This window comes from Lissotriton vulgaris, chromosome 3_2, assembly GCF_964263255.1.
Source record: "Lissotriton vulgaris chromosome 3_2, aLisVul1.2, whole genome shotgun sequence".
Classification (NCBI taxonomy): domain Eukaryota; kingdom Metazoa; phylum Chordata; class Amphibia; order Caudata; family Salamandridae; genus Lissotriton; species Lissotriton vulgaris.
Window position 1 is genome coordinate 139,397,778 of NC_141690.1, and position 27,352 is coordinate 139,425,129.

General features: G+C 43.1%; 1 protein-coding gene across 2 annotated transcripts in view; it reads left to right on the forward strand.

The window, feature by feature from the left end:
- The window catches only part of NSG1 (neuronal vesicle trafficking associated 1), a 121,047-nt gene that overhangs the window by 87,611 nt on the left and 6,084 nt on the right, over positions 1-27,352 (forward strand). For both annotated transcript variants that reach the window (XM_086964098.1, XM_086964099.1), the window contains exon 4: positions 18,223-18,333. In XM_086964098.1, coding sequence (XP_086820224.1) covers positions 18,223-18,333 — 111 coding nt within the window. The remainder of the gene's footprint in view (positions 1-18,222; positions 18,334-27,352) is intronic.

Genomic DNA, 27,352 nt, shown 5'->3' on the forward strand with positions numbered 1-27,352 from the left:
TGGGGGGGGGGGGGTTAAAAAATCCCAACAACGGTTTGAGCTCCCGCAGTATACCAAAACAGGTCCCCGCCACCTTCTTGTTTTGGGTCTGAAAGCTAAGGGCGGAGTTGACCCAGACGCCCAGGTTTTTTACCACATGTTTGGGGGCAGGTGCATGCTCCAAAGTGGCAGGGAGCTCTTCCAGCTGTACGTCAGAAGGTCCTTTGCACTATCCATCCAGTTTACTACTCTCTGAGAGCTACTTTAAGCACTCATTTAATTTCAATTGCAGCCAAAACTGATCTTATCTAGATATTCTCCCTTCCTCCTCCTGACGTTCGTGGTCTTGCCCAAACCTCCCTCCTCACCCCCTTGTGTTACTTGTAACCATTTTCCTCTCATCTCTCATCATTAGGCATGCTCATCATTTATGTCAGTGCACCATGGGCCCGACCTTCTGTTATTACATGTCTCATACCCTCTTCCAGCTGTTCATCAATGGGTCCTGTGCACTATCCACCCCGCCTTCTACTCGCTTAGACCTACTTCAAGCACTCATCTAAATTCAGTAGCAGCCGAAACTGAATTTATGTAGACATACCCTTTTTCTGAACCTCTCTTACACAGTTCCCATTGACAGAGAAGAAGGGCAAGCAGTTATCACACACCAACTGCACTCCTACCCTCTTCCTGCTCCTTTTCCGTTCTAGTCGCCCTTCTTAAATAAACTAGCGCTGTTCCTTTGCCATGAAGACATTCTTGGCTCATACACTCCTTCATTTATTTAATCCTAGCCATGGTCTATAATAGCATGGGTCTGATGGTTTTACCCCTTCATGGGACCAGTGTTCACCACATCATAGGGCTTTTTTAAAACTTTAAGCCACAGCAGCTTGCGCTGTGTAACATGTTTTGATTCGCCAGGTTTTTTTTTTAACAATTCGAACAGCCACTCCATCCTAGCCGTGCTCTATTGTAGCATGGTGTCTGATGGTTTAACCCCTGCTTTTATTACTTCGATATCGTAAAGGATGTGGCGGCGATTCACGTGGGCGCAGCTTCCACCATTGCTGGTAAGTGAGAGCCACTATTTTCTGTGACGAGCATGTTTAACATTAGCAATGGTCCTTCCCATTATTAAGGGTTACTTGGCAATGGTGAGGCCCTCACCTATGATAGCTGGCGAATGAGAACACTTTGCAGCAGGAGTATCCCTTTCATCAAAAGTGGTGTGGAAGAGTGGCACCATTTTATCATTAGTGGTTAACATGTTTTTTGACTTTGTTATTAGTAAATGTTGTACCTTCTGTCTGCAGTGGTAACTTGGCACCTTTCACCAATAATGATTGTAAGAATTTTTCTCGAATGGAGGGAACAATCAGTGGTCTCTGATCACCTCAGAATCTGTAGTAGAGATAGTTGTTTACTACTTCCATTTGCCTAATATATCTGTGCATGCTCAGCACACTTCTGTCATCCAAAGGAACAGAGACTCCCAGACAATTGCCTCCTATGCAGACTTCACAATACAGAAAAGGCACCTGGTCAACGTTTGCATCGGAAGTGGAGTGAGTTACAGATGCGCAGGGTGCGTGTTGGGGTCCACCAGAGGCGCTAGTGAAGAGCGCCTGGTCATCAAGTGCACCGGAGTAGGAGTGAGGCTCGGACACAGTGAGCGTGTCGGGGTGCGGACGAAGGTGTTGGTGAAGAGCACCTGGATATAGAGGCACCAGAATTGGAGCAAGTCATAGTGATGCAGCGTGCGTGCTTTGGTGCAACCTGGGTCTGTGGAGGTGATCGGCTGATCATTGTGTGCACCGGAAGAAAGTAAGTCTCTAGAGCATGATGTGCGCGCCTTGGTGCCAACTGAGACTGCAGGAGGAATGCCTGATGAACGTGCACTCTGAGTCGACGTGTTGTCCCATCAGTGTTGTGTGTGTGGCTTCATGTCAAAGGAGACCCGGAGGGTGCTGTGGTGAATGTGCAGCCAGAGTAACGTAATCTCAGAGGCCCACAGCTACCTCGGACCGTCCTAACTGTTGCGGCCTGGGTCGGCAGCCCAGGAGGAGCTGAGCAGCCAGGCTGAGTCGCTGAGGCCCATTGAGAACGTTCTGCATGGAAGGCCCTGTTTGCTGAAGGAGGAGAGGAGAGTGGGATCGCACCCCCAGGTAACGTGGATCACTGCCTGGGCGGGGTGCGGTCTCGGAGGGACCAACTCTCGACCTCTCAGTCCTTCTGGCGACATGGGCCTTTGCTCCGGCTCAGATTGGGGCCCCTGCTGACCAAAGGAGCGGCAGTACTGGGGCCAGAATGAGAAGCTGTACTTTATGTCATCGTTGATACATGTGGGGGGCAACTGTTATCGAAGAGGCTGACTGTCATAATACACATTGCCAATATTGCTGCTAACGAACTGCCGGACTGTCTTATGACGCCTGACATTATTTCTGCATAACGAAGTACACAATTGTAGCGTCACACATTGCATTATTTCTCCATTGCAAAGCACAGGCTTGTTGAGGCCCGCATTGCATTATTTCTTAATTGCAAAGTACATGGTTGTAGCGGTGCACATTGCATTATTTCTTCATTGCAAAGTATGTGATTGGGGTGTGACGTATTGCATTATTCCTTCATTGCGCTGTACATGATTGTAGTAGTACGCATTGCATTAGTTCTCCCATTGAAAGGTAACGTGGTGTATTGTTACGCATTGTATAATTTCTCCTTTGTCAAGCACAGGATTGTATCGTTGCGCAGTGCACTATTGTTTGTCCATTGCAATGTGTGATTCTAGCATTACGACCAGCATATCATTTTTAAAGCGGTGGTTGGGATTTGAACCTACCAGCCAGCCCGAACGAATATTACCCTTTATTATATGTTGGCTTTTGTATCGTGTGTTCTGATCGTATATCTTTTTATACAAAGCTTATACTCATTTTATCAAACTTGTGTGGAGTCCATTTGTGGTGTCAACAGTGGGATGCTGGGAGTGTGGTTGCACATACTGTACACTCATGCCTTGGAGATAGGCCTGGCTGCTCGTGCCAAGCTACTAAGGGGTGAGCAGGGCTATCTCAAACGGTGTCCTTATTTGGCCTAAAGTTGAGGGAGGAGTCCCGGGTCTCGCTTTTGGTGACAGTGGTGTGGGACTGAGACTTTGGCTTCCAACATATATGCTATGTTGTTTTGAGCATTTGTAGAGCTTATTCTCCCCAACCTTAAAGATAAACCTGAAATTAAAGTGTCCTTACATGATGTAAGAGAAGCTTGTGCAGGGAGCACCAATACCTTCGGGTCAAGTTTACGCTATCTTGAACTGCCTTCGGGACACTTAATTTGGTCACAATCGGCCTAAATATATTTATGTCGCCTCACCAAGCTAAAACTTACAACAAAAAAATTATCACTAAGCTTATAGGTGACACCTATTGCATTTACCAATGCTTGTTATATTTGTAGTATGTGAATAGAGTGGCAAAGGTCCAGGGAGTAGTATGTGCTTGTAATAAAAATTAACCGTCACACCACCTTGGCTTTAACTATTGACTTTACCTATGCTTTTCATTTTACAACTTAAAAGGACTGTAAAATAAGAGACATGGCTAGGTTACCAAGGGATGGGAAAGAGATGGAAAGGAAAAGAGGATAATTGAGCATATGGGGTGAGATAGAGGACAGCTTGGAGTGGACGGGTGATATGGTGGAGAAGGTTTCTGTTTGAGAGTGAGCAGGTGATCAGATTTCAAAGTGGAGGGAGTGACAATGTAGATTAATGTTAATCAGGAGTCTGACATTTAGTCAAGCAGACTGCAAGTGAATGCAAAAAATCAGCAAGACTGCTTCTATTTTCTGATTCATGAAAATAATTTTCTTGCAGTTTATTTTTAACTTTCTTTAAATTGAAGAAAATAGTAGTTCCTAAACGTTTGGAGTATTGCCTGCAATGTTTGTATTTTGAGTAATTAGTAGACTTGGGACAGGTCTGAATGAAGCTTTTCTTTGATATTTCATCAGAAAGGGATCAATACATATTAATATATGGTACAACAGCATCCAGTGATATTAAGTAATGATGTCAAAGGTCAATGACCAATTCTGTGTTCCCCGGATCTAATGGATGTTCCAGCGGTGACTTGCATGTTGTAGATGTCCCTTCAAAATACCGAATCCGTATGACCTACTTGTAATAGACACAATGACCATTTGTTCGTTCTTTGAAGCTAGAAGACTTTCCAGGCCATGATTCCAATCATACAGTCATGTGTGGGATACATCATGTGAAAGAAAATGTAGCCCTCACATTCACAAGCAGGAATTACTCAGGATAGAGTTTGAGAAATACTTCTGCTAACAAACACAATCTAATATGAATTAAGGTCTAATTAAGACTTTGGGGCCAATTCACAGACACATTTAAAAGCAGTGGCACAGGAAGGGGGGTACGGTGGGTGTGGGCCACCCCGGTTGTCAACACTGAGGGGGGTGACAAAATGGCAAAAACATGTGTTTTAAGCACATATTTTTGCCATTTTGACAAGCCGGGGGTGACAAAAAATATTCAGCACCGGGTACCACCTGACCTTGCTACACCACTGTTTAAAAGAACAGCAAGGACGTGTTTAAATGCCTTTATGAATTTGCCCAAAGCATCCAACTAGATATTGGTGAAAGTGCCAGGAGGGCACATCCCTTCTTAATTTTAATAAATGTACATGAATATTCCTCAAATATTCCCATTTAAATTTCATTTTAGGCATTTTGGGGCCCATTCTCGGAAGCCCGTAAATGGACATGAAAGAGTTCTACAGAAGTACTACTTGATGTACTGCAAACCGCGTTTGTGAAGAGGCCCTTTTACCGTGATTTGATTCGGACTGTAGCCTAATGGTGAAATGCAGGGCCCGGCAACACATGGCAGTAGTAGCCATGAAAGTTAATAGCCCTTTCTTGGGACTAATTAACCACAATCCATTTAAATATATATCCAAGGGAGATAAGCAGAAATATGACCATGTTTTTCGAGACATATGTTTTCTTAATTGTGACTAGATCTCAGGACATTTGATTCACCTAAACCTGACGCTGGCAACATGTAGCACTGTTTCTGACTCACCCTTCTGACACATAATAGTCAGTTAGCGCAGCAGGCTTAACTTTTCAACAACTCGCCCCTTTTGCAACACTGAGTGTGTGTAGAAAGAGAACATGGTATCATAGTGATTCAGAGCTAGTTGTTCTACAGAGTGACTGCATCCCAACAGTGTTTCCGTTTTTTATAGGTTCTTATGACGTTTCTGGTTGCAGTTGAAGAGTTGAGAAATAGTTGCACTTTCTAATATAACCACTTCACTCATGGGTATAACCCACAAGTGTGAAAGAAACCTTTGCACAAGCTGATAACATTTCACACACCATACTGTTGGTGTTTATAGACAGAGTACACTACTTTTGCTATTTATGTGGTATAAATGGCCTAACCTGCACCAAGGGTATGAGGGAAAAAAACTTTAGGTTTTCCAAAGAGCATGTCTGACCACGTTCTGGCTCCTAGTTGGAGCTCTTCGAAGGATTAAAGAAGCTATGATCTGCTCGCTGTGGCATACAAACTTAAGGAAGTCCAACTTAGGCAAGCCATATGGTTGAAAATATCAATTCGACCAAGTTGCCAAAATGGCTTCAGGCCAGGAGCGTCCACAATAGATAATATTTTAGCCCTTGCATACATGATAGAACAGACTACACAGAAAAAGTCGCTGCCTCTCTTTCCATGTTTCATGAACTACTCCACGGCCTTTGATGGAGTCAATCGGCGTCTGCTGTGGCCCAAGCTACAAGGTTGGGGGATACCAGAGATTCTTTTAAAGGTAATAATTAGCCTTTACACTGGAACCTGGGTACGGGTGAAAACTTCGATGAATTCAGCTACTAAAAAGATCCCTACAGACCGTGGTTTAAAGCAAAGCTGTGTATTGGCACCTTTGCTTTTTAACTTATATACGGCAGACCTCGCTAAATCTATTCTTAATGCAAATCTTCTATCTCCGAAAATTGGCTCAAACAGATTATTTTTAATGCAGTATGCAGATGATATGGTGCTATTAGATCACACAAAAGTAGGCATGGAAAGGCAATTGGACCCACTAAATCTTTACAACAAACAAGAATGACCTAAGAGCAAATGCAGGAAAAACAAAGGTAATTATATTCGGAAAGTATGCCAACAAACTCAGACAATATTAGAGGTTGGGCAACTTGAAGATAATAACATTGACCAAATATAAGTACTTGGGGGTGTGGCTGATGAGTAATGGGAAATCAACAGCTCACCTTGCTTCAGTTGAAACAAAGGCCAAGGCAGTGACATTCACCTTGTGCAAGCTTAATTCTAAACTAAATAGCCCGACAACAAAATCCATTAGAAGAGTTATAAGGGCCAAGCTGCTTCCCTCAATTACATATGGGCAGTTATCATTTCGTGCGGCTTTTGTTAATAGCCTCGAACATATCAACTGCCGAGCCTTCAAGCGTATTTTCCAGATTCCAGCGCATACACGAAACATCCTGGTGTGACTGGAATTTGGGTTGAATAAACAAAGCTACGAGCACTGGGCAACCTTCGTGCGGTACTATCGAGGGGTTTGTGTCGCCCCTCCGAACATAATGAAGTGAACCCTGAAAATGATCTTTATGAAAGCCAATAATTTATGGAGCAACGGCCTACAAACTGCCTGCACTGCATTACAGCTTGACATGACCAAATTGCAGGATCTGACCTATCAGCCTGGCACACTAAAATCTATATTAAAAAAACAAGTTAGAGCATTATCTAGGGAAGAAGACATGAAGGAGTTGAATCATTCCAAAAGTAACATTGGGATACTTGCAAGCTCCTATGAAGATCGGTTAAGGCAAACATACCTCGACGCTGTATTAAACAAGATCATTCTAAAGCAAATCTTAACGGTGAGGCTTATTGCATTGCCAATAAAAGATATCAACAGGCGCTGGAAATCCCTAGAAATGATTACCACCTGCAGACTATGTCATCAGCATGAAGAATCTATGGTTCATTTGGTCTGCATATGCCATTGCTTAATACACGCACGTCGCACTTTACTAAGGCCATTGTTTTTAAAATATGGGATGCGTAATTGCAAGGATGCCATGAAACTCTTGTTTAGCCTGGAGACACCGATGGAATTGGCTAGGTTCGCCAAATTTGCACACAGAGTTAAAGAACGTTTAAGTAACATACCTTGGACTTTAGAACTTCAAGACTGCACTTTGGGCATGCCTAGACTTTGATTTGCATGTTGTGACAAGATGTATGTATTCTGCACTTTATTGGAATCTCCGTTCCAAAATAGGTCCTTGAATGCCTCTCTATCTGGAAATGTTATATGAATTTGCCTGTTTTGTAAAGTTTCTATACAGGGAAAAGTCCCTGGTTAAAAAACAAAAACAAAAAAAAGGCGGTGCATACCCATTTTGCACCTTTTATTCCCCTTTCTTTTCATAACTGATACATAGGTTTTAGTGTTTTTATTATCTATTATCTGTATTTTCAGGATTTGTTTTACTGGATGTAGTACATCAAATTTGTAGTTGTTAATGATGACTACTGTAGCAAGCAAGTTTTGTGGATTTTTTTATAGGAAACGTTTTGTAACTAATTTTTGTTCATTCAATAGTATCTGTAAAATATTATTTTGTTGAATAAGTATTGAGTGGCTTTTCATGTCACTTTATTTCTCATGAACCACATTTTTTCAAATTGTTCTTCATTAACCCCTCACTTCCTGTTATCATGTTTTTCCTCTTGCTACCACTGAAACTGCCTGAACTTGTATTTTTAGTGACTTCTGTATTGTTATAACTATTCATGTAGTGTCACAATGGACTTTGGAAAATATCATGCCATTTATGCAGCTATACCCTCTGTTTGACTCACCACCCTAGCCCTTGGCACGTTATTCCAAGTAGGACCAGTGCATAGAAACATTTAGATTACATAAAGTGTGCTATACAAGCACATACAAATGACCATAAACATATATGCCACAGTCAATCTACACATTTGCCTCACTCATCCCTACTCCTGTGCATTCAAATATATATATTATGTATGAAAGTAAGCACAGGGATTTATACAGCATGAACCCAGTTACAAAGGTATACACTGGTGTTTATTGAAAAAGGCACATATTTAATTATGTCAGATACAGACTATGTGGCCCATGTAGTCTGCATGTTTACTGCAATGCTAGAATACCACGGATTCTCAGACAACTCCTCTATCTGTGTCCTTTCAGTTTTGCTATTTACATGTGTCTGTCATTTGCCATGTGCTCAGAGGAGCTCCCAAGCCATTAAAAAAACAATTCTTCCCACATATCAAACCAGAGGATTCCACTATCCTTCATAATACATGTGAGAAATCGGGTTGTCGATTAAGGGACATGTGTGCCCTCCTCAAGCAAAAGCCACAGTGCTTGTGGGGGTGAACCACAAAAGTCGCTAAACCAACCTATGATTAATCCTCTTGTAGCTTGTCACAAAAGCAGTCATGCTTAACTTTGAGGCAATGTGTAAAGTAGTTAAGCAGCACACAAGCAGCAAGAAAGTAAGAACACAAGAAAAATCCTATCCCAATCTAGAAAAATTAAGCAAAAGTTAAATTATTTTACACCAAAACAACAAAAATCCAATCATTAGAACTGGTGATATGCCATTTCAAAGGTTTAAGGAACATATAGCGCCTAAAAGCACAAAGCGCCACTTGTGGTTATCTGGTCGTGTGAGACCGGGTAAAAGTCACAAGTTCAGGCTTTTCACAATGGAGCATAGAGTCGATGCAGGGACCAGGTTAGTCCTGCTGAAAAAGTTACCTTCTAAAGTTCAGCTTGAAGAGTTCAGGGTGTACAAAGCTATGAGGAGCAGGAAGAGCATTGCAGATGGATGTCACTGCAGCATGAAGAGCAGGTCGGGCATTGCGAACATTTAGTACTGTAGCACAATGATCCTGTCAGATGTCGTGTAAGGTTGTTGTTGGGGCTTTGTGTTGGTGGTCACCGTAAGCTGTCAAAACTGTTGAATGAAGTGCCGATCTTGCATTGCCTGTCATCGCTGGTGGTCGCCATAGTGGTAAGAGTCAGTTTCACCAGAGAATTGCATTGGTGGTCGCGAGTGATGCAAGACTTTAGCGTGAACTAGCCCATTTGCAAAGAGCCCATTAGGATTTTTCCTTATCTTTTATGAGGAACTCAACTGATGCCACAGCAAGGATCCATGGCCTGGGAGGCAACTCTTGGGGATCAGTAACTCAGTCCAGCAGAGGCCAGTAGGGCAAAGGCAGGTCCAGTTGCAGGTTCAGTCAGGTGATGTGCAGCAGGTCAGCTCAGCAGGTGCAGGGAGACCTCTGGAGCATGTTGTGTCTCTGTTGCCCCGAATAGGAGGTCAGTCAGCTGACCCTTGGGCTTACTTCAGTCTGGTATAAAGGATGCAGGTCCAGTCCTACTCCCAGACAGCAGGGCTGACCTCAAGTAGCAGGGTAGTCCCCTAGCAGCGGGGCATTCCTACTTATGAAGAAATCCATGGATCCAGGAATGTACTGAAGAGTGGATCTGAGGGTCTTCTTTCATACATTCTGCCCACTTTAAAGTGAAAGAAACTTCTGGAATCTTTCCCCTACAAAATTTCCTGGAATAGCCTTCCTCCCTACCCTGGTCCCAGTCTATCTGCGTGCACAATGGTCTACTATGAAGTCCTTTGTGTGTAAGCTGAGGCAGTGTCTTTAAAATGCAAGTATGAAAGGTGACAGCACCGCACCCTCATCAAATCAAGATGGCCCACTCTGCCACCACCCAGACCCTCTATTGTGTGGCTGTTTGGGAAGAGTAAGCAAAAACCGACAGCTATTTACACATAGTCATGGCATCCAGGAAACAGGCTGCAGGAACCAAATGGTTTGGACAAGAACATTCCAACTTTCTGAAAGTGGCATTTTCAATCCTTATGACTTAAAATCTGACTTTACCATTACCGTTAAAGAGGGTTTCAAATTACAAATCTCCAGACACCAAACATAACATTCCTACCTTTTCCGAAACAAACGTTATTACTTATTAAATGTAATAAGCCAACTTAATTTTATACTGTGGGAGAGGTAATCCTTGTCATAGTGAAAAATAAATCTCAACGTTTTTCACAGTCAGGCCATTCCCACAACCCACAACTTAAAACTTAAGCAAAAGACCAACATTTCAAATACAACACATCTTCCACTGTAGGCTGTGTAGGGGCTACACTAGGGGTGACATATGTGTTAAAAAAGAAGGTTTAGGCCTGGCAAAAGATTTACTTTGCCAAGTCGAAATGGCAGTTTGAAACTGCACATAAACTGCAGGGTCAGTCCTGAAACAGGTTTTAAAGGAATATATGATTCCATTCCGGAAACAAAAATCCCGCATACCATCACTCCGCATTTTTAAGTCCGCAAAAACCATTACTCCTCAAGCCATAATTCCGCAAATTTTTACAACGCATATGGCTTTACTATGCATGCAATTACAACGCAAATGCATGTGTGGTGAAGTCATATACTTTGTAAAAGTACTTTATTTTTAAAAATATATATAAATATCTATCTATATCTATATCTATATATATATATATATATATATATATATATATATATATACACATATATATATTTTTTTAAATACATTGAAACATTATTTCTTTAAAATTACATTATATTTAGAACTATATTAATATTACACACACACACATATATATATATATATATATATATATATATATATATATATTACCTACTGGCGGTCGCCAGTAGGTAGTTATAGTTAGGATTTTTTTCAATGTTAAATCTCAAAATTCTATTTGGAATAACTTTGGCACCGGTTGACGAATCTGCCTGAAAATTTCCTGAAAATGGCCTCGTCGAGCTCCGGTGCTTCCTTGAAAGTTTGGGGGGGATTCGTCAAGCGGGGGCCGAGATAAAAGGGGGGTCCCAAAACGCGTTTTCCCCATGTTAATTTCCATAGGGCGGTCGATTTCACTTTTAGCCCGAACGGCTGAATGGATTTACACCAAACTTGGCAAAATTGTAGGGACTGGTAGCCCGATGTGCCTTTGCTATGTCTCAAGATATGTGCTCCAGTGGATTTTGAGTAATTTAGGTTCAAAAAAATATATATATCTATAGCCGCGCTCCGGTGCGCGCACCGGGGAGCGCTCCAGGCGCGCCACGCGAGGTGCGCACGGAAAGCTGATTGGCTCTCGGGTGTCTGTAAACATTCGAAACAGTCCAGAGCAGCCGCCATCTTGTGTCTCGGTAAAATCGAGACATAAGAGGTGGCTAAAACAAAGTGGGAACTGACCATAAGGCGTCAGGGATAGACCCCTTTGACCCCCTAGGTTTGATGTGGGGGCTATAAAAGGGCCCCGCGGGGCATTTAAATTATTTTTTTTTTTTTCGTTTTGCGCGGGGGAAGCGCACGGTGCGCGCACCGGGGAGCGGCCCTGGGAGCGCACTATGATGAAAAAAGGTGACAGAGTGTTTAAAAAATGAAGTTTTGATTTAGAAATTGGAGGTAGTTCTAAAAAGAACTTTTTTTTTTCTTCTTTTTGTTGTTTTATATTTTTTTTGTGTTTTTTGAACTTTTTGTACTTTTTTTGGCTTTTCAAAACAGTTTTATATATTTTTTTGTATTTTTTTGGGGGAGAAACAAAAAAAGGGAATTGAAACTGGCTCAACTGGAGCAAAAAAACAAAAAACCCAAAAAATTACTTCTTTTTGGGGCACTTGTGATTATCACCTGCAAGGACGATGAGTTTCACACTTTTTTCCCCATAGGAGATAAGTTTGCCACAAGCAGTGCAAGTAATTTTAAAATCAGCAAATCTCGGCTGAATGCAAGGCATCACCTCAGATGTTTCTGGTTGCAAGGAAGTGGGTTGGTTTCTTTGGGAGGGGGTCCTTGATGACTGGGGGAGGTTACTGGCCATTTCCCGGAACTCTGCACGAGAGTAGTTGTTTGGATGCTTTCTTGTCATGTGCCGAATCATGGTATAGTTACCAAAAGAATATTTCTTATTTGGGTTGCCCCGTGAAAGTTCATCATTGCAGATGAGGCAAGTGACTTTGGGCGCATTCACCTTTTTTTTCCCCTCTGGAATTGAAAAAAACTGCCAAATGAAGTGTGGTTTGGGTTTATAAGGTGTGTTTTCTTCAGGCAGCCATCTTCTTCTCCCCTCCTCCTCTTCCTCTTCCTCTTCCTCCTCCTGTTCTTGACCACCAATATAATTTGGAGCTGGTCCTCTTGGTGGTTGTGGTGGTGGTGGTGGGGCAGATGCACCAGCTGATGCTACTAATGAAGCCATTTTATAGTACAAAATATTACTCAAAGAGCAAAAAAGTAGACAGAGCAACAAACAGGTCTTCCTCAGTCAAAGGACAAAGTCAGAATAAGGAAAAAAGGTGGGGTCTTTCATCATTTAGAAAAAAAAACTGTCCTGAACCAATGAGAAGTGTTATTTTCAGGTCACAAGACCAGGGGCTTCATCATTATGAAACCAAAACTGTTATGAACCAATGAAAAGTGTTATTTTCTGCTCACATGACCCGACGCGCTTACGCTACGCGCCCGGGGCGCGCCCGGGGGCGCGCCCCGGGTCGCGCAGCGTAAGCGCGTCGGAAGTTTACGTTGTGCGATCGTATTCGCTCGAGTACTTCCGGGTGCGCTTACGCCGTGCGTATCACGCGGTCGCGGCTACGCGATACGTCACGATTATGTTTTCGTTTGCGATATTGGCGCTCACGGGACGCTCCCCGGAGCGCGCCCCGGGGCGCTTTGTAAAAATACGCTTTTCGGGGCGCTCCCCGGGGCGCGCTCCGGGAGCGCTCCCCAAAATAATTTTTAAAAAAAAAATTGGGAAAATTGTAGGGACAGGTAGCTCTATTCTGAAGTGGTTTGTAAAAAACATTAACTTTAGAAAAATATGTATTGTGCTACATTGGGCTTAATATATGTTAGAGCCAAAATGTAGCCCAAATGTAGCCCAAAGTAGCCCAATGTAGCCCAAAGATGGCCACCAGAGATCAAAAATTGAAAATGTAGCCCAAAATTCAACTAGATGTAGCCCAACTGTAGCCCAATGAGAAAATGTACCAGAGTGTTAAAAAGAACAACTAGAGTGCTAACAGTCTTATTTATAAAGTGAAACTTATAGTTAGGAATTAGCATTAAAAAAACCTTTGAAATTCACTGAAAAAACCATAGGTTTCACACCAGTTATAGTTAGGAATTAGCATTTAAAAAACCTATTAAATTCACTGAAAAAACCATAGGTTTCACACCAGTTATAGTTAGCTGGAAATTTTACTGATATAAAACCATTGAAATTCCCACGTTATAGTTAGTCGGACTCACTATAACTTGCGCGTGCAATGCACTGCTGATGACATCACATATTACATCACTCATGACATGGTCAGTGACATCACTCATGACATCACTGATGACACCATCCAGTGAATATGTGTCTTTCTGAAAAATAAATATTAGTGAGTTATGTTTAAATATTTAAATATATATATTAGTGTTTCACTTTGTGTATAAGTGGCTACATGTGTTGGTAAGTAGCTACATGCGTATGTATATGGGTTATTAGATATTTTTATTAGTATCAGTATGACTGTCTATATGGTTTAGTGGGGGTATTACTTAGCACATAGATGCATGAGTGACTGACTCTTTGTTTGTATGTGTTTTGAAGACAGCATATGTACAGGACTGTATGGGTGGATGAGTGTCTATATGTGTTTGTTAGTGAGTGAATGACTGTCTCACTAGTGTCTTTATCAGTACCTACATATGTTTTAATCTAGTATATATGAATATTGATGTATATAAGTGAGTATATGTGAGAGTAAGAGATTGTAAGAGTTCCTGTTTAAATAAGTATGTGTTTCTATAAGTGATTGTTTAAGAGAATAAATATGTGTAATTTTAAATAGAAGTAAGGTGGAAGTGTGTGTATAACTCTATATTCAAATAAATGGATGTTCAATAGTTTATTTGCACGTGTGAATATGTGTGTGAGTAACTTTTGGATGAATGTCGGTGTGTAACAGGATGTATAGGTGTATCACTTCATATGATGAGTGAGTATATGTATGAGTGACTATATAGAACTGTTGGTGAAAGAGTGGATGTGTATATAGATAGTGGAATTACTGAATTGCTTGTTGTAACTGATATAGGTATCTCCATTTTTTTTAAAATTTCAGTTTCTATTTTTGAATATGTGTCTCAAGGGTTACATTATAGTGAAAGGAGGTCTGTCACTATGTCACAAGGATGGTGTCATGAGTGATGTCACTGACCATGTCATGAGTGATGTAATATGTGATGTCATCAGCAGTGCATTGCACGCGCAAGTTATAGTGAGTCCGACTAACTATAACGTGGGAATTTCAATGGTTTTATATCAGTAAAATTTCCAGCTAACTATAACTGGTGTGAAACCTATGGTTTTTTCAGTGAATTTAATAGGTTTTTTAAATGCTAATTCCTAACTATAACTGGTGTGAAACCTATGGTTTTTTCAGTGAATATATATATATATATATATATATATATATATATATATATATATATATATATATATATATATATATATATATAAAGAATATATAGATATATTAAATTTTTATTAATTAATAATTACCCTATACACCCTAAAAACTAATCCCACCCTAGTCCCTTTAAATACCCCAGCACCCTTAAACACTAACCCATCCTGACCCTAAAAATACCCCTGTACCCCAAAACCCAAACCTACCCCTGAACCCTAAAAATACCCCTGTACCCCTGTACCTCAATACCCAAACCTACCCCTAAACCCTAAATATACCCCTGTACCCCAAAACCCAAACATACCCCTGAACCCTAAAAATACCCCTGTACCCCAAAACCCAAACATACCCCATAACCCTAAAAATATCCCTGTACCCCAAAACCTAAACCTACCCCTTATCCCTAAAAATTCCCCTGTACCCCAAAACTCAAACATACCCCTGAACCCTAAACATACCCCTGTACCCCAAAACCCAAACCTAGCCCTGAACCATAAAAATACCCCTGTACCCAAAACCCAAACCCAGCCCTGAACCCTAAATTACTCCTGTACCCCAAAACCCAAAGCTACCCCTGAACCCTAAATGACCCCTGTACCCCAAAATCCATACCTAACCCTGAACCCTAAAAATACCCCTGTACCCAAAACCCAAACCTAGCCCTGTACCCCAAAAATACCCCTGTACCCCAAAACCCAAACCTAGCCCTGAACCCTAAAAATGCCTCTGTACCCCAAAACCCATACCTAGCCCTGAACCCTAAATTACCCCTGTGCCCCAAAACCCAAAGCTACCCCTGAACCCTGAATTACCCCTGTACCCCAAAACTCATACCTAACCCAGAACCCTAAAAATACCCCTGTACCCCAAAACCCAAACCTAGCACTGAACCCTAAAAATGCCCCTGTACCCCAAAACCCAAACCTAGACCTGAACCCTAAAAATACCCCTGTACCCCAAACCCCATACCTAGCCCTGAACCCTAAAAATACCCCTGTACCCCAAAACCCAAACCTAGCCCTGAACCCTAAAAATACCCCTGTACCCCAAAACCCAAACCTAGCCCTGAACCCTAAAAATACCCCTGTACCCCAAAACCCAAACCTAGCCCTGACCCCTAAATTACCCCTGTACCCCAAAACCCATACCTAACCCTGAACCCTAAAAATACCCCTGTACCCCAAAACCCAAACCTAGCCCTGAACCCTAAAAATACCCCTGTACCCCAAAACCCAAACCAAGCCCTGAACCCTAAAAATACCCCTGTACCCCAAAACCCAAACATACCCCTGAAACCTTAAAATAACCCTGTACCCCAAAATCCAAAGCTACCCCGAACCCTAAAAATAACCCTGTACCCCAAAACGCAAACATACCCCATAACCCTTAATTACCCATGTACTCCATACCCAAACCCACCCTTAAAATACCCCTGAACCCCTAAAACATATACCCCAGCATCCCCAAACTTAAACCATATACTTACCTTACACTTAAATTTTAAAAACATGTTTTTACCATTCATGCTTTTACAACGAATTTCGTTGTAAAAGCATGCGTGATAAAAGCATATAAGATATAATGACATGCGTTGTAATATTCTGCGGAATAAAAGTACTTGCGGGATAATGGTATGCGGAATGAAGGTATGCGGACTAAAAGTTGCGAACTGAAGGTGATGAACCGTTTTAAAGAGCTGCATAAGTGGGTGGCATAATAAGTGCTACAAGTCCAGTAGTAGCATTGAATTTCCCATCCCTATTCCTATGGTAACCACTTTACTAGGGCTGTACTAGTACATTACATATTTCAATGGGGTATACGCCCATGTTTCCATTTTAACAGGATTGATCACTAGCACTTTTGCACTGGTTCACAGTGGTAAAGGGCACAACAAAAACAAATTCACAAAACAGGAGGAGTGAAGGCAAAAGGCTTGAAGGTCTACAGACCCAAGGGAGTCAGGTCCAACAATACTGTGAGCCAAATGTGAGACAGAAGATCAGTAGGCATGCACTCTAGCATTTGCAGAATCTCCTTGCAGTGTTTGTTTCCTGCCATTACTAAAAACTATGGGGCATATTATCAAGCCTGTGCGCTAAAATTATCGCCGCTTTATCGGCCGGAAACGGCCGATAAAGCGGCGATAATGGGCTTGATAATATGCTCTATGGAATTCCAATCGAAGCACATGTTAGATGTGAAGACATCTAACATGGGCTTCGATTGGAATTCCACAGCGCATATTATCAAGCCCATTATCGCCGCTTTATCGGCCGTTTTCGGCCGATAAAGCGGCGATAATTTTAGCGCACAGGCTTGATAATATGCCCCTAGCATCCCTGAACTTGAGCTTCACTAACGCAGTGAAATAGACAGACTGTTAGCCATACTCTAGCGCCAATCACTGTAGTTAATATATCAATGTCTTCTGATACAAATAATGTTGTTTCTTTCAATTGTCTTACATTCTCAAATTGCACGCTATCTCAAAACCAGTCCTCTATATTCATAAAATCGGGCAAGAAAACCTGATCTTTACTTAAAACCTATAATGGTCACCTCACCATTTCTCCTTTATTTAGTTCTCTCCTTCCTTTCCATCCTCTGCATGCTCCTACTGTCTGTGCACAACCTTCTCTAAGTCGCATATATGTTTGCCCTAATCTCTGTTAATATATATTTGCAATCAAATCATTTCAAGAATTATAACCTTTCCTTTGATACCCCTGCAACTTAACACTACCTTGTCTCCTATGCCTGATCTATAAAGCCTACCAATGATCTGCATGAACTCACATACACCTTCCTTGCTAATGATCCCACCTCACTTCTATTACTTAGATCTATCACAAAGAAACAAGTGAACAATAGATATTTTCTTGAGTGCACAAGACTCATCTCAATAACAAACAATAATCCTGGCATGACAACTAGCCTTGGGGTGCGGAGCAGGGTGCTGACCGGTATCAGGGGCAGTAAACTCAATATAAATGCAGTTACAGTACAAAGACAGTGCATGTGGCAAAGATCTCTAGGACCTGCTGATATGACGACCAAAGAGTCCACAAAGAGGAAAATAACTTTAGAGTTTTCAGTGAGCACCTCTGACCATGTTCTGACTCCTAGATGGAGATCCTTTGAACCTGCCCCATATCAGCCCTGTGTGAATACAGTTAAATGCACAGCTGATTGGAGGAGAGCATTCATTGAGCTTTGCTTTTTTTATTTCTCCCACTCTGTAGTATTTACTAGGAATTGTATACTAGCAAAGGGTTTCTTGAGGTAGGATAGAGGAGCTTCTTTTGCATTTCATGTATAGCTACAGGGCACCTGACATTGTCTGGGAAATTAGTTTAAAATGTGGGAGACCCTCCTTGTCCATTTTATTTTATGAATAGATCTGGAAAAGAATACCAGGGCTCTGAGAAGGTTTATGATCCGGCTTGTGTGGTCCAGTCAAATTCAACTGCATATTTTGCTCCTACCCAAATGCATGAAGACACATATATTTACAGCAATTACTTGTGATATTGACTTGTCTTTTAACATAGATATTATTTATTTTATGTTTATAGGTAACTGTTCTGGTGCTGTTTGCCCTGGCATTCCTGACGTGTGTGGTGTTCCTTGTAGTCTACAAAGTTTACAAATATGACCACACCTGCCCAGAGGGGTTTGTATTCAAGGTAAATATGAATTTGGACACCGCTGTATGTTAGTTTTTTTATATGTGAATTTGGAAAGATCTAAACCCATATATAGCCAAATATAACTCTTCACTGAAGCAAGTAGGTCTTCCAGTGCTTAATAAAGATAAGGACTTCCATTGAATTATCACACTGTGTACAAGAATGTTTATTTGTGTTAGATATAGTCTTGCTATGTCCCCAACTTCTGTTAGAAAAGGAAATAAAAGGCAGAGCCATTCAGTTTGAAGACAGGCTCCAACTGTTATTATTTAGTCTCGGTTTTTCCATTACATTCAACACAGTTATTCACATTGCTTGCAGAATTTCTATATGCAAACAAAGTGATACATTGTTTTTGTGCTAGAGGTCACCTTTTTAGGTCTCGGCCTTCGCAGCGCGCATGCGCTGCAAAGGCAAATTACCTTTTGCCGTCGCTCTGGCTTTTCAGCCAAGCATGTGCACGCGTTCCATTGCCTTCAATGGTAACGTGTGCGCGTCAGGAGATTCACTCGCGGGAGCGCGCGGCCCATCTGGTCGCAATTATCGCTCCCACGAGTGAATCACGCCCGCCCCCCCTCTCCACCCACCGCGCTCGGCGTTCGTGTTTGTTGCTTGATATACTTTTCAGCAGTAGTTCTGCCACTGCTTTCTTTTCAGTCCTAGACAGGAGACCAGCAGTAGTGTTGACTTTGGTCAGCATCAATAGAGGGGGAAATTTCAGATTATACATTATCGCATCTTTAGCGACGGTAACTGTTTACTGGGCCCAAGGTGTAACGTGGCCACCTGCAGAGTACTCCATGTAGGAGCCGAGCACATACCTGATCTAGAGGGCTGCACGGCGGTGTGATCCCTCTGCCCTCACATCCCCGACCCTCGGAGGCCCAGAGTCCCTCATCCCGCTGACCCTCGGGCCCCAACTCACGAGGAAAGGCACCATCTCCGTCTCACTCTTCCGTCCTTGATACACAACAGAAGCACAGAATGAGCTTAGCCCCAGTGCTATTCATGAAGAATGTCACCAGACACATTTTTAGAAGGTGCGGAAAGAGTAAACTAACGTGCTTGGTTTTAATAGCGAGGTTATAAGTCCTAGTATTGTGTTCCTAACAAGGGGCTCCAAAACCATGTGAGATACATTTTTTTGATTTCCGAAACCATCTGAGATTCATTTTTTGAGAATTACAACTTAAATATTTACTTATGGAACCCGGAAATAATGATCATTATATAAGCGGTAAGAATGCTAACGTATGTATGACCCTCAGGTCACACGTTTGAATCTCGGCAAGACAAGTTGGATGATTCATCCTTTTGAAGCCGGTAGATCGAGCACATTAGAGAGGTGGCAGCAACACGTGATGTTTATAGCGCACTGAATCGACTAGTCTGCGGCTGCAGTAGATAAAGTACATTATGTATACAGATAAAGATTGGCACTGGATGCGTTGTTCAGAAAGACCATTGAATCCAATGAGTATAAAATAAATGTTACACGTGTTGTTTATAGCGCACTGAAAAGACAGGCCTGCGGCTGCAGTAGCTCAAATGCATTACTATCGTATACAGATAAATATAGGTGCTCGATGCATCGTCCGGAAAGACCATGGAAGCAAAGAGCATACAATAAATCATATGTTTTTCACAAAACATGCCAATATTCAACTGTCAGCTCTTTGAGACTGTCACCATCTGACGTAAGCAATAGTTGCGGCAGCAGACAGGAAAATAACTTGGCATTTCAAGGGGAGGGGCTACATGACTCACTCTTGTTAATGTGAGGTTTTTATACAGATCATACATACTTAGCCTCGCAGAGCTCTTCTGTGCAGAGAGTGTGGTTGGGTTTTGCCCACAGAAAGGCTTTGTTTCGTCGCGTCAACAGACACGTACTATATTGCCCTGCATACTGAGTATAATACGTATAAACTATGAATACGTGAGTTTGTATACTTTACACATATGCAAAATTACATGGGCAGCCAATACCTTACAGTATATACCGTATTTCTCTGTCATACTTATGTAGTACTCACTTCGGCATTTTTGGAGAAATATGTTAAAAAGATCAGAAACAATACACAGTTTTCCCAGAGACTGCGGATACACGTCATTATAAAGGAAAATCAAGTAATAATTTGTGTTTAACACCATAAAACCATTGTGCACGCCAGAGATTGAAAGGCAACAGTAGATGTTAAACGTTATTTGTTTACGCAAAATCTGTCGAGTTTTCACGTCTATTGCTATTTCATTGCTGTACAAGCGTGGGCGTTCAATGAATGAAATAGTGCGCGGGGAAACGTGTGGGGGGTGCTTACTCCATTGGTACAATGTGCGAATCCCACGCGTGATCGCGTTGGGACTTTGCATTTTTTTAAATTACAGTGTCACGCTTGTACCGAACCAGGACTTTATTTCCCTGGCATAATGTAAGCATCCAGAGCTTGCCGGAGCGAGCATTTAGTAACCATGTATAATGTGAGCATACTTTGCGTGCCCGTGCCTAAAAGTTACTTCACTAACTATACATAATGTAAGCAATCCAGCGCGGGCCCAATGTACGACTTTACGAATTCTATGTAACCGTGAAGCGCATGCCTGAGCTAGGACTTTACTTCCCAATTATGGGGCCGATTAGGATTGCGGTGAATCTGTATCCTCCGGGCCGGCGGAAGCCACCGCGGGCCCGGAGGATGCGGATTCACCGCTGCGGTGATTGAAAAGACCCCCCCGCCAGATTAGGATGGCAGGGGGGTCGGGAAGACCGTCCGCAGCTTTTACGCTGCGGTCCGGCGGCGGAAAAGCTCTAGTATGGTGGCGGTGTCTATCAGACACCGCCAGCCATATTAGGATGCATGCGGAAACATGCTTTTCCACGGCGGGTTTTCCGCCGTGGAAAAGCTTGTGGTCTTTGGTGTTTGGGGGCCCGTTGCGGGCCCCCAGGATGTCGGGAGTGGGTGGTGCACCTGGGGGGTACCTATGGTACCCCCCAGCATTTACATGCACAAAGCCGCAGGCACCGCGCAGTGCCTACCACTTTGTGCATGTAAATGCAATACATGCATTTTTAACCTTGCGGCGGGTGCTGCTTCAAGCAGCATCCGCCACAAGGTTAAATTTGCATGGAGGGACTGCCGCTGCCCATGCGGACGGTCCCTCTACCTCAGGGGTGGCGGACGGACGCAGGTCCGTCCACCATCCTAATGACCCCCCAAGTTAGATTCGAGCCAGTGACGCTGCCTGGACTTTGCTTCCCTTTGTATAATGTAGCACCCGAACAGACCTTTACTTTTGAGGTTTAAAGCAAGAACCCAGCGCGTGCCTGATCCAAGGCTAACTTTAGTAGTAGAGTTTCGTCAAGTGCGTAGTGGTGCAGAATACCGTGGAACAGAGTTGAGTGATGCAGAGGGCACTGGTGTTAAGTCGAGTGGCATAGAGAAGCAGTGGTGTAGAGTGCAGAGTAGAGTCGCGTGGCATAGAATGATGCAGAGTAGAGAGCATAGAGTGGGGCAGAGAATAGCGCAGAAGAGTGCAGTGGCATAGAGTAGAGTTCAATGGCAGAGTGCAGTGATGTAGTGTTTCGGAGTGCAGTGGAGTGGCATAGAGGGGAGTGGAGTGACAAAGTGTAGTGGTGTAGAGTAGATTGTTTAAGAGTAGCATGTAGTGGTGTAGAGTAAAGTGGTGCAGGGTACAATACAGTTGTAAAGAGTGGCATAGAGTATTACTGCATAGAGTAAAGTGGTGTAGAGTGCAGTGGCATAGAGTGCAGAGGTGCAGAGTAGATTAGAAAGGCGTACAGTGTGTTGGCGTAGAGAGCTGGGGCATAGAGCTGAGTGCTATAGAGGAAAGTGCATTGGAGTAGAGTGTATTGGCATTGAGTGCAGTTGCATAGAGTGCAGTATTGCAGAGTGGCGTAGAATACAGTGGCATTGACTGGAGTTGTGTAGAGTAGATTGGTGTGGCCTATACTGGAGTGGTTTAACCTCTTGGATGCTCATGACGAGCTGAGCTCGTCATGAGACACGGCGCTCCGGTGCTCATGACGAGCTCAGCTCGTCATGGCCTGTGGAACGCTCAGGTGCGGGGAGAATTCCCCCGCTGTGCTGAGCGTTCCACGGGAAGCAATACACCTGTGATGAGCTGAGCGTAGAGGGGCACACAGTGCAGTGGCATAGAGTGGAGTGATGCAGAGTGCAGTGGCATGAAGTGGTGTACAGTGGAGTGATGCAGAGTGCAGCGGCATGAAGTGGTGTACAGTGGAGTGGTGCAGAGTAGAGTTCAGAGCCGGCTTGGATGGAAGCAAGCCGGCTCAAACTGAACACGGACAAACCAGAGATCCTCATCTTCGGGCCCAACCCCTCAGCGTGGGACGACTCCCGGTGGCCAGCATCACTGGGAACCCCCCCCCCCCCCCCAGCACCAACCAACCACGCACGCAACCTAGGGGTCATCCTCGATTCCAAGCTCAGCATGACCAACCAAGTCAACGCAGTCTCCTCCTCCTGCTTCTACACCCTCTGTATGCTCCGCAAGATCTACAGATGGATCTCGGCGGACACACGGAAAACTGTCACCCACACCCTCGTAAACAGCCGACTCGACTACGGTAAAGCCCTCTACGCCGGAGCCCTGTCCAAACTCATCAACAGACTCCAAAGAATCCAGAACGCCTCCGCATGCCTGATCCTAGATGTCCCACGTCGGGACCACATCACCCGGAACCCGAGAGACCTGCACTGGCTCCCCATCGACAAAAGAATCACATTCAAAATCATGATCCATGCACACAAAGCTCTCCACATGACCGGCCCAGCCTACCTCAACAACAGACTCTCCTTCTACGTACCCAACAGGAAACTCCGCTCCACCGACCTGTCCCTGGCCGCCGTCCCGCGCATCCACAGAACCACTTCCAGGGGCAGATCATTCTCCCACCGCGTCGCCAAGACCTGGAACGCCCTCCCCCTCCACCTACAACAGACCGCAGACCTCCCAGCCTTCAGAAGACTGCTTAAGACCTGGCTCTTCGACCACTAGCTGCAACCCCTCCCCCCCAGTGCCTTGAGGCCCTAGCGGGTAAGCAGCGTGCTCTACAAATCCCCTGATTGATTGATTGCAGAGTACAGTGGCGCAGAGTGAAGTATGCATGGTATGAGAGTGCATTGCCATTACAAACAACACATTTTCAATTGGAATTTCCATTACATTTGCACAGACATACCGTTTTACTAAAAAAAAAGTGTACAGTGCACAAGCGAAAATGTGTGGAAATTGCATCACCTATTGTAAGGATTTGTTTTGATCATATTTAAGTATTTGTTTCTAACAGAAATAAACAAGCAATGGCATAGCCAATAGGTCTCGCCTTTGGAACCTTTGAAGTTTTTAGCCAAGCAACAGTTGATGTTGTTGCACCAAGGATATTGTGCAGGATAACTCAACACTTATAAGGTTCCAAAGGTGAGACCTATTGGCTATGCCAATGCTTGTATTCTAAATGACAATGACTGAGCAATAACATGCATTAATCTGAGGTATTTAAATATCTGACCAAATAGCCCATCTGATACCAAAAGTCAAAACAATTACTCAAGAGTGGGCTGGGCTGGCCTTTTATACTATCAGGCATTTCTTCATGGGCTAGACCCATTAAATGCTGCTGTGGGTGTCACTTTTCCCAGCCCCCCTTGGTTAATTTCAACAGGCACATGGGACTTTAAGAGAGTGAAAGAGAGAGAGGAAGAGAGAGATGGAGAGAAAGTGATCAAAGAGAGAGAGAAGAGTGTGAAGGACGTAGAATGGATGGTGGAAAGAGAGAGGAGAGGAAGAGAACAGCACTCTTTTGAGCATCTTTTCCAAAAGCTGCTTTTGGTACCCCTGCCCATCCATGCATGTAGTCCCTCAGCTTCTCCTAATTAGTTACCAAACCCACTCACGTTGGAGAACCAAATTTGGTTTTCTGGTCTCCATTTTACCTGAGTTCTTTATCAAAGGATTCCAACAGCTCTCCCTCACTCATTATTATCTTATCAAATTCTACATTGTCAGGGAGCTTGAAAGCCAATTCAAAGGCTCTCCGTAAATTGGCTATCACAACTTATTGATAACTTTGAACAAAATACAGGTCAATGCTTTCACTCAACTATTCTGAAATGCCTGATCCATACCTCGAATCTCCTACTGACATTCTTGACCACCTGGAGACTAAATTGACCAAGGCTCTGGATACTTTTGCTCTACTTACTGAAGTCTAATAAATAGTACACTGTTAACCTCTGCCAATTGAAATAAAGAACACTTGCGAGATGCTAGCTTGAGGCCGAATTTCCCTCTAGTCTTATGGCCTTTCGGGAACTCTCTTCATGCCACTAATCAGCTTCCTCTGGAACAAAGCAGGGTTACTTTCAGTCTTGTATAGTTGATTCATTAGGCTGGACCAAAGAACGGTTTCAGATCATTTAGAAAACTGTGGGGCATATTATCAAGAAACAGCATTAACATTATCGCCGCTTTAGCGGCAGAAAACTGCCACTAAAGCAGCGATAATGAGCATGTCTCATGGACGGTTCCAGCAGTGGACAATGTTTCTGTTAATTCCTTCTGGAAAAAGTACTCAGAGTACAAATAAAACCATTACATAAGAGGATCGCTTAAGAAACAAGCATTGGCATAGCCAATAGGTTTCGCTTTTGGGACCTTATAAGTATTTAGTTATGCAGTACAATAGCCTTGGTGCAACAACATCAACTGTTGCATGGCTAAACACTTATAAGGTCCGAAAGGCAAGACCTATTGACTATGCCAATGCTTGTTTTAAAAGGGGCGATCTCTGCTACAATACATCGAAGAGACTCCTATGTTGGCAGTATGCTCCTCAAGCACAGCTGGTCACTGCAGTGTGACTAGGTATTTACAAGGTCTTCGTAATGACACTGGCCTCGGTTTATTTTAATAAATAATACAAATAACCAATTAAAAGTATTTTGTGGCTCACATATACATTATATTTACAGCTCCTGTACTGTTTTTAAATATGCATGCAGAGTTTATGACGCATCCTGGCATTTGGAAATCTGGGGATGGCAGAACACAGTCCATTTTCCTTATTTTCTATCTGAACTTTGTTGTTTTGCCTATTTTCTTTCCTGTTATTAAGGCATTCATTTGGTAAGCACTGGAGTTATTTCTGTTTTTGAATTGGATTTATCTCCCAGCTCTTGTGCTCACCAAAGGTTTAAATGAGAACACCTCACATTTAGTCTCAAAGGTATTTCTCTTGACCAGCGGAGAAAAACAACGTACACCCACCAGGCTGTTCTGTTTGTATGTTTGGACAGATATATGAATCAAAAGGGAGAAAGAGGAGAATTATTAGAGTAATCTTGCCAGAGTTATAGCATTCTCCCTCCCCCCTTGACGCCCCACCAATTGGGTCTGTATTCCGAAGGCTATCCCAGTCTTTGGCACAGCTGTCCATCCATTGTGCACCCTCCATTTTGGGAAGACCATTTGCGAATATGGTGTCTCTGCTGGTCCTCTTATAATGGGGGGCAATAAAGGGGGGTCTGTTCTGTACAAGCCATAGGGCCCTCGGGTGGGTGGGAAATGAGGGGACTTGTGGATTTAGCTACTAGGCGACAGGAGGAGGAGGTAATGTAGAAATATTCTCCTCATGAACTCAGAAAGAGGGGCTAGCCTAGTGGTTTCCCTTCTAGAACTTTGATAACTGGCCTTAGGTCACAAACCTCATCCCGAACCCCACAATCACACCCATCATTGTATCTATCTTTTGGGTACACAGGTGTTGTTAGCATGATCATTAGATGGCACCTCTGCCTCCCACTCTCACCCTCACCCTGTTCACTTAGGAAGGCAAACCTATTTTCACAAGTTACCCCAGAATTAACCAAGTTCAGGGCACTGTCTCCAGTGTTCTGGATAATAATAAATGTCTTGGTATTTGAAATGGATCTTGGAACAGATCTAAAGGGGGTGGATACAGGATTCTTAAGCTTAATGAACATATCTGAAACCCTCTTCTTTCATCTTTTCTTCTTTGTAGGGCAGAGATGAGGTTTGGGGAAAACAGTCAGATCAGAAGAAGTGCCGGGCTTTAATATAACCTCTACTTCCTCAAAAAACCCATCAATTCTTTCCATAACACAATTTTCGCCCACTGATTTGGGACCTTTTTTAGCGCTAGGGGGGCCATTGACTGCATCTGCCACTCTCCTTTTACCAATTTGGTGTTGTGCAGGTAGGATGCAAGTAAAAGCAGTAAGGGGAAGCAAAAATACACTTGAAAGCTGGTACAAAACCTCCTAAACCAATAAGAATGGACTTGTGGGACGAACAATTAACTTAACAGTACATTTCAAATGAAGTGACGGAGGGGTGGCCCAGCCCAGCCTCCTCTGGGCTCCAATGGACATGGACAGGCCAACCCTTGGCCTGGGCTTTGCCTGGCCGTGACCCCGTGTGTCTAGCGATGTGGGATTGCAGGTAGCGCTTTTAGCACCATTTTGAGACCTGACCCCTTAAATGACCAATTGGCAGGGGCACCTTCTAGAGCAGAGCAAGGTGGAGAATGGAGTCCACTAAAGTCAGCGTGGTCGCTAGGGGCCACAAATCACCCTTCCTGTTGAAACGATGTCCTGTGCTGCAGGAATGCAGGTAGCGCTTTTAGGGCCAGATGTAGATATCCAAATACCGGTCGGTAACGGCCGAAAATACAGATTTTCGGCCGTTACCGACCGGTATTTGGATACTGAGATGTGGGGCCACCTAAAATACAGATTCGGTAATTTTATCGAATCGGTCATTTTACCGATTCTGTAAAATTACTGAATCGGTAAAATTACAGAATCTGTATTTTTAGATGTAGGTAGCACTGTAATCAGTGCTAAAGGGTTTTAAGAATTCGTTATTTACCACCAACTAGGGCCTAGATGTAGGTAATAGCAAATTACCGAATGGTAAATACCGAATTTTACCGATTCAGTATTTACTATTC